Below are 8,397 nucleotides of genomic sequence, written 5' to 3' on the forward strand. Positions count from 1 at the left end.
TGGCTACCTACAAAATAAAATAAATAGTTTGACACAAAATATTGATTTAAAAAGGAGTTTATTGATTTAAAAACGATTGTATTGCTTCCGCTAAAGAAAATAGTCCGTTCCGCGTCCATAGCAACGCTCTGTTTTTCATGGCAACGGTGTGTTATACTTCGCAGCGTCTGTTATCAAGAAATAACACACCGCATTCTACATTGGAATTCAACCAAGCCATGTAATATATATATATATATATATATATATATATATATATATATATATATATATATATATATATATATATTTACATACTTTTTGACTTTTTTAGATACAAATTCAGTAAAATGTGTCCAAACCTTTGACTGATATATGACACATGGCACATACAGGCCTATAATATTTGGACAATATAATCAAGGCACATTCACAGTCAGCAAGCAACAGGTACGTCTGCTCATGCATTACCACAACTCAAAACACTTTTCTGTTTGTTTGCTTTTTTTCGCTTGCATGGACGGCTGTATTGTTGTTTAGAATTAGAAGCAATACACAAAAAAAGCATTTTACACATCTTATGTTTTAACTCTAAATATCTTAGTTATACTGTAACAAATTAGCATGGATTTATACTGTACATTTCTCATTCTTTATTTGGGGTATTTTACACTTTTATAATGCTTAAAACAACAAAATGACATTGTACTTCCTAACTGATAAATTTTTATGAAAACGAATGTGTTCATAGAAATGTATTAAACAAAAAATATATTTGGTCAATATAAACAATAATTTAGGCATAGACTTGTAGGCCAAAAGATCATTAAGATCATTAGATACAAGTTCAGTAAGATGGTGTCCGAATCTGATATGACACATGGCGCATATGGATAGATATAATGAAGGTATATTCGTCCCGCGGTATGAATAATCCGATGGGAAGACAAGAATTTTTTGTTTTGTTTGTTTTTTAACCTCCGATACATTTCTGGTAGGTGATGAACGTGGCTCCAGGCTTCACTTGGAGCTCGGACAGCGTCTGCTGTTTCTGAACCGGTTTGCCATTGTAGAGCAGATTCCCACAGCCTGTGAGGTCTGGTCTCAACTTCAGGACCTTCTGCTGCAGTTTCCCGATGGTGTCGATGCTCCTCACAGTCACGGGAACCTTGACTGCTTTAGAGCCATCAAAGATATTCACCAAAAAGCGTTTAGGACCTGAAGAAACCGGCTTTTGAGCCCGGAGAACGGCGTGGGTGGCCTCTCCAAGCGGCTCAGGAAGGGGGTCGGTGTCTCCTTTCACACACTCCCTGAGTCCACATGCTTCCGGCTGGAAAAGGTTTGGAGTCTGAGAGAGAATCAGGATTTTCACTGAATGCATGCAGGGCACCTCATGACAATAAAACTAAATATAAAGGGAGAATTTTCATAAGAATTCATCCTCATTCAAAACTTTGGGTCAGTAACATTTTTTTTTTTTTTTTATAAATGAATACTTTTATTCAACAAGGATACATTAAATTGGCCCAATTTTTGAACGGTAATACAATATATATAATGACATATATCTTACACTTTATCTTAACAAAATGTATTTTAAATCATCTTACCAGTGCTGGGTAAATGACTGTAGCCATGCTGCCTTGCTTCTATTCACAATGCAGATAGGCTATTGCATGCATTAGCCTATATAAAGAGAGAGCTTGGGAATGCACCTATCTTCCCTGTTGCATGCCCAACCCCTTAAGGGTTCATTCTCACCAAAACACCATTTACAGGAACTGCTGCCATGCATGGGATTATAAAGAAAATGGGAATCACCGGATTTATATTCCCTGGTCAAAAGAAATTGATTTCCTTGTGTATTTTTTGTTTTTGTTTTACATACTGTTGTTCATGTATGTCTCATGAAAGTTCGTATCTATAGCACGAATGATATTTCTCGTAGCATTTATACGCCAAAATGAGTTTTTGCGTACATATGATATACGCACTTTATGGCGTGTAATATGCACGCCCTCCTCATCCCTAATCCTACCCAAGGGGTTTACAGTGCGTATCATTTGAACGCAAAAACTCGTTTTGGCGTATAAATGATACGAGAAATATCATTCGTGCTATAGATACGCACTTTCATGAGATCGTGTTGGTTATATCTGGTGATGGTACTGTGATTAAGATCTACATTAGGCTACAGCTGATACATGAATTTCAGTTTCACTGAGATTATAATATCACTGTTGTGAATGACAACCCATGACCTATACAGGAAGAACGTCTCTTGTTGACCATTGAGTTTTGGGCAGACTGGGACAAATGTCTCTTTTTTTTTTTTTATAACTCACAGAATACTACAAGTCTTCAATCTTTTAGTGTAAGAATCATTTTAATATCCTGCGACCCTACATACGGCCAGCGGTTTGGAAACTTGATGGACAGACATTTACAGTATGACTGTTTAATAACTGTACTGTACCATTAATAAACTCATAAAACTATACATAATGGCATAAAACAAAGAAATAGTTAATGGTGCTCTAAGCGATGTTGGGTGACGTCACTTATTGTTGACGTTCTACGTATTGTCAAACAAAATGGAGGCTAGCTGGACCCTCACTCCTCGTCATCCCGTCCCAGTGCAGTGAATGCAAAACTCAGCAGAGTCACTGTATTTCGACATTGTCTAATAATCCAAATGTAGTTGTATAAGTTACTATTATACAAACCAAAGGACAAGCAATGATTTTCAGGCTACAGATGGCAGAAATAATGCTTGTCTCTTCTGTTTTTGTTGCAAAGATAGCCTATCTAATTATGATAATAGTCATTTAAATTAAAAATATAAAAATAATACCATGTTATATATACACATATTGCTTCCATTGAAGCTCATGAGGCTCATAACAAAATAGTATTGAATAAGAAAATAATGCATAATACAATTCATTACTAGTGGTTCAAGACTTATTTTATTTTTATTAAAATAGAAGAGTCAGATTTACATATAGAAAAGTGCAAATCACAATTACAGATCATTTAACAATAGATTATGATTTCATTGTTTAATATAAAATTTGTGCTTCCATTAAGAAACTGATTTAAGAATTTTCCTTTTCTCATAGACGTTTGACATTTATGAGTCTTACAAACTTGAGTTTTACAAAATATAAGATGTTAGATAGCAAAGAAACTATGTAGATAGAATTATCATTTCTACTATCTGTTTTTCCCCTAGTGAACTTAAAGACTGAAAGTGAAACTGTTTTGTTGATGAAACCCTGAAAAAACGTTAAAAAAACCCAACTCATTTTCAATTCCTGAACTCGAATTTCCAAAACAAACGGCAAAACAAGGTACATCTTTGTCCCATCGTGTTAAACAAAACACTTGAACAAAACAAGTTATATTCATGTCGTCTTGCAGCTCGAATAACACATTCAACTCAACAGTTTTTGCACTTTCTTTTATGTTTGCATCAATGGTAAGGGCTTATTGCATTAATGATGATTAAACTGAGTCAAGTATTTTCAAATTTTTTTATGTATTTATGACACATCAGCTAACAGCAATAAAAGAAAATTTAAAAGGAAAAGTTTGTAAGTAAATTACATTCACAGTGTGATTTACCTCTCACTATAAAGTTACAGATAAACAGAGATGAAGACAGAAAGAAAAATGATGTCTCTTTAACCTCCTGTACATTTCTGGTAGGTGAGGAATGTGGCTCCAGGCTTCACTTGGAGCTCAGACAGTGTCTGCTGCTGCTGAACCGGTTTCCCATTGTAGACCAGATTCAGGTTTGCTCCGAAGTCTGGTCTCAGCTTCAGGACCTCCTGCTGCAGTTTCCCGATGGTATCGGTGCTCTTCATCACCACCGGAACCCTGACTCCATTAGAGCCATTGAAGAAATTCACTTGAAAGCCTTTAGAATCCGTTGAAAACGGCTCTTGAACCTGGAGAGAGGCGTGGGTGGCGTTTCGACACGGCTCATGGTAGGGAACAGGAACCGTGCCTTTAGGGTCTCCTTTCACACACTGCCAGGTTCCACATTCAGCACGCTGAATCGTATGGTGCTGAGCCTGAAAGAGTGTCGAGACATTCATGAGTGGGACACGTAAGGCTAGACAAAAGCAACAATTACAACACTTTAATGTTAAATATACTGTTCAAATGTCAGCATATCATGTTAAATGATTGTATTTTAAAATGCATTCAAAAATATTCTTACCAATATTCCATGAACTTTTGTAGCCATGGTTCCTGTATGTACTTCTTGGTGTTCGTGCTCTGCTCACTCTTCAACAGTGTTTCTTATAGGCAAAACATTGGACCCCTTTTATTCTTTTAACTCCACCCCTTATAATTACCTCATGTAATGGTTGATCTCTTCCGCCTAGTTCACATCAGGCCACTGGAGAGAGAAAAAAAGCATTCAAAAGGCAGCTCATCTGAAGGAAATGGTTAAGTACTCAAAAAGTACCTATCATTCCATCTAAAAAAAAGCACCTGATAAAACCGAAAGCGCAAGCATCTCGGCGAGATAAAAATTGCCATAACAAACAATATCAAACCATAAAAGTGGAAAGTCCCATTTTGAAAATGAAACTAATTCTACCCATACTATAAAACAATAATAATAAAAAAAGCATTTAACATGCATGAGCCAAAAAGATATTTATTTGTTTTTGTTTTTTTTATGTGACAATCACATAAACTTATGTTCAGATTAAACAGTGATGGGAAACGGGTGTCCATGAAATCAACACATTTATTTGCATTTTTGAAGTTGCTGTACAAATATTACATCAGACCCAGAGATTTGAAGCAGATACACAACTCAAACCTCTGAGTGATATACAAAGCAGTCTACTTAGAGTCACAGATACAAAATCATTACATTTCCATAGGTTTTTTTATATTGAGGTCCGCATGCCAGTTCATCCAAGATTGGCACAGCATGTTATGAGAGCATTAACCCTCTACGAGCTGCTGATTGTTTTCCCTCTTCCCTTCTTGACACTAGGTGGTGTTTTCTGCACCATTGACAGCGTGTCTCTTTTCTCAACCTTCCTCAGCTGCTTCTTCTTCATTCTCTTGATCTTTGCTGTGTTCTTAATCTGAAAGGGGCAAAGCAGTCATGAGTTAAATAAGGCGACAACATTCACAACTGTGCGAAACATCTGAATTCTGGTGCAAAATGACATTCTGTATTTACCACTTGCACAATCTCCGCTTTTCTCTCATTTTCTGCTCGTCTTTTTAGATGTTCAGCTCTCCTCTTCTTCTTGTCCTGCAAGAAAAATAAAGAAATACAGAAAAAGCACATATGACCAATGATTACTATATTTCAGGTTTTAACTTCAAAACTTGTACCAGCCTGAATCTTAATTACATTTTCCACAGGTCACAATGTCACCGTGTTTCTCAGAAAGTAATACTTTTATTCAGCAAGGCTGCATTAAATTGATCAAAAGTGACAGTAAAGACATTTATAATGTTATAAATAAAATTATATTTCAAATAAATGCTATTCTTTTGAACTTTCTATTCATCAAAGAATCCTGAAAAATAATCATCATAGTTTCCACTAAAGTATTAATCATTATAAAAATTTTACTATTATTAATAATAAATGTTTCTTGAGCAGCAAATCAGCATATTAGAATGATTTCTGAAGGATCATGTGACAAGACTGAAGTAAACTGTAAGAATATTTCACAATATTACTGTTTATACTGTCTTTTGATAGATAAAAACATTTAAAAATCTTACTGACCCCCAAATTTTCAACTCTAGGGTAACTACTAAGTAAATAGTTTATTCATAAGTGAGACTTTACCAAAGTTGTGTCCCAATTAAATCACACACTACAGACTCACCATCATGTACTCATCCGTGTAGTAGTTTATGAATTTTATAAGGCGATTTTGTCATTCATCATCAAAGTTTGATAGCCCCTCCCCCACATAACTAAAGCCAAGACAGTTGAGTGCATGAAGTGTCCAACATTTCACACTATGGCTTCGTCTGAAATCTCATATTCTCTTGAGTAGGTACTTGAACCGCTAAAAAAAGTATGTTCTATATAGTATGAGTGTATGTAGAATGAAAGTAATCCGGACGTACTACTTTCACCATGTTATCATTATCGTGTGATCTACCAGCATTACGTCGTTTCACTGTCATTCACAAATCCTCTCCCGTGGCCTCATGGGACAGTAAAGTGTCCATCATATGCAAACTTCAGAATCTCGCTGGAAGTAATAGGTCATCCAGGTACTGTTTACCTACTCTTTTATGAGTACTGTGAATTCAAACATACTTATTTTGTCACATGCTGCTTTTCGCTTACTATATAGCAGTGAAGTATGTGATTTCGGATGCAGCCTTTGTTTTTTCGATCATCCGGGAATTTAAAGTGCACTTCTCCTATTAGGAATTTTCAGTGAACACACTACTAGCGCTATTTTACACTACAAAACGACACAGAATAGTGCAGAAGTGCGCAAATTGGGACGCACTTCTAGACTTTGTTTCAAAAACAAACAATGACAACATTCAATTCATACATAATGAGATAAAAGCACAGTTATGGGGAAGAAACTCACCTCTTTCTCTCTTGCCTGCTCATCCTTCAGCTGCTGGTGGTACTGCTTCACCAGTTGCTTCTCTCTCTTGGCCTCCATCTTCTTTTCCCATGATGTACGCAGAGGTTTGTCTCTCAACAGCGCAGAGAACCTACAAAACAAAGTCAGCACGTCTGAGCAGAAGAAACAAATGTACTAGCAAACAAACAAGTACAATGAGGATATGTTCATGTACCAAATTATTATTTTGGATTAACAGACATACAAGTACATGAATGCACACATAGATACAAATACTCATGTGATAGCCTATTAGGCCAGATACCTGATGAGAGTAATAGGAAGCTGAATGTTAATAAAATGTCATGCACCTTTGCTTCTTTCGGTCTTTCCATACTCTTCCAGACTTGGGTTTCCCAAAAGGCATAGGCTTACTTTTCTTCTCACTGGATTCAGAGTGAGTCCTTTTTTTGGCCCCTTTCTTGGGGTCTGTAGGACCAGTGGGCCCTGTCTCTGTGTTATTTACCACGTTTTCCTTCTCGCTGGTCTGATCTACAGTGTCCGGCACTGACTCTTGACTGACATCTACTGATGGTGATGACGCAGTTTCATCTGGACATACTGTTACTGAGCTGCACTGATCGCCTTTAGTATCTGCTGTACATTCATCTGGTGGTGATTCCTGTCGAGAAGCGATGCTTTCTGCCGGATCTTCTCGGACAACAGACTTTCTGGTCCGGCGAACGGGAGTTTTGGCCGCGGGCGTCCGGAGTCTGCGACCACTCCGTGTGCGGCTCACAACGGGAGAATCCGCGTCGTTTTCGGGACCTTCAGCCATCATAACATCACCTCCACCGTCTACTTCCATGTTTATAGACGCTGACATCATTAGCGTTGTGTCGATTGATAAAATATAAAGCTATTTAAACTGTACTAGAAAACACACATGTGCGGAAACACACGTGTATTCCTCCTGTGTTCCTCTAAGAGACGGGAGTGTCAATAATTATTTGGAATTAATCGATAGCGCTCCCTAGTGTTTGGGAGGGCAACTATGTGAAGTCCGACTTATTTAATCAAGTCGGTTCTCGAACCGGTTCAAAGATCCGAATCATTGATTCTTTTGCGTCATCAATTGGCCCCTGCAAAACGTTCCAGTAAAGATGTTGAACTGAAAACTCTTTATTCATAGAAGTCGATTGTCTAAATCTCCTCCTTTATACAAGGTTTTCTGTAACAAACTTGCTCTTTTAATGAAGTCTCTTAAGGTAGAGAAAAATGTAAACTGTGCATGTGAGTCTTCGCGCCTTGTGAATGTCTTTGGAGCTTCTGACTTTGGTGCTAATGTTTGTAACAAGTTCTATCATTTAAAAAAAAAAAAAGATAAAAAAAAAATACAGTAAGATTGCTGTTTTTTAGGCTACGGTTTTCGGTTAATAATGTATATTTTATATTTTCTAATGTCTCCAGTTCAGTTTGTCACAATATTAAAATTAATTTGTTATGGCTAGAATTTTTATATTTTTATTTTAATCTACTGGAATACTTACTACTAATAAAAATACGAACATGTTAATAAATGTTTAAAAACTAAAACTAACTAAAAACCGACTAAAAACACTGTATTATATGCCAGGCCAGTTATTAGCGATGTCACTTTGTAATGAAACACTGACTGAACACGTAATGCATGCGCATGATGTCACCGTTTTCACAAATTCGATAACGGTATCGTTTTCTAAAACTTGCACTTTAAAACCTGATTTCAAAAGCTTGTGTTTTCAGGCCCCCAAAATGCCATTGTTGTTTAAATGAACAGCCAAAACGCATG

General features: G+C 36.6%; 3 protein-coding genes across 4 annotated transcripts; all 3 read right to left on the reverse strand.

Annotated features, from left to right (window-relative positions):
* Nucleotides 1-617: 617 nt before the first annotated feature.
* On the reverse strand, nucleotides 618-2,172 carry LOC311286489 (uncharacterized protein). 2 transcript variants are annotated; one of them, XM_084402704.1, is made up of 2 exons: nucleotides 1,590-2,172; nucleotides 618-1,384 (listed from the first exon to the last, which is right to left on the reverse strand). In XM_084402704.1, the coding sequence occupies exons 1-2, from the start codon at nucleotides 1,614-1,616 to the stop codon at nucleotides 953-955; spliced, it is 459 nt and encodes a 152-aa protein (XP_084258830.1). In that variant the 5' UTR covers nucleotides 1,617-2,172; the 3' UTR covers nucleotides 618-952. The 2 variants fall into 2 exon arrangements, with proteins under 2 accessions (XP_084258830.1, XP_084258831.1); XM_084402705.1 differs by having other exon boundaries at nucleotides 618-1,327; nucleotides 1,590-1,675.
* Nucleotides 2,173-2,929: 757 nt separating this feature from the next.
* LOC311285089 (uncharacterized protein) lies at nucleotides 2,930-4,487 on the reverse strand. Its single transcript, XM_084400537.1, has 2 exons — nucleotides 4,208-4,487; nucleotides 2,930-4,058 (listed from the first exon to the last, which is right to left on the reverse strand). The coding sequence occupies exons 1-2, from the start codon at nucleotides 4,232-4,234 to the stop codon at nucleotides 3,666-3,668; spliced, it is 420 nt and encodes a 139-aa protein (XP_084256663.1). The 5' UTR covers nucleotides 4,235-4,487; the 3' UTR covers nucleotides 2,930-3,665.
* Nucleotides 4,488-4,729: 242 nt separating this feature from the next.
* On the reverse strand, nucleotides 4,730-7,929 carry ccdc86 (coiled-coil domain containing 86). Its single transcript, XM_084400523.1, has 4 exons — nucleotides 6,938-7,929; nucleotides 6,588-6,717; nucleotides 5,195-5,269; nucleotides 4,730-5,096 (listed from the first exon to the last, which is right to left on the reverse strand). Exons 1-4 carry the CDS (start codon nucleotides 7,453-7,455, stop codon nucleotides 4,959-4,961), a joined length of 861 nt encoding a protein of 286 aa, XP_084256649.1. The 5' UTR covers nucleotides 7,456-7,929; the 3' UTR covers nucleotides 4,730-4,958.
* Nucleotides 7,930-8,397: the final 468 nt, after the last annotated feature.

This window comes from Rutilus rutilus (genome assembly GCF_951802725.1).
Source record: "Rutilus rutilus genome assembly, chromosome: 2".
NCBI classification, from domain to species: Eukaryota; Metazoa; Chordata; class Actinopteri; order Cypriniformes; family Leuciscidae; genus Rutilus; species Rutilus rutilus.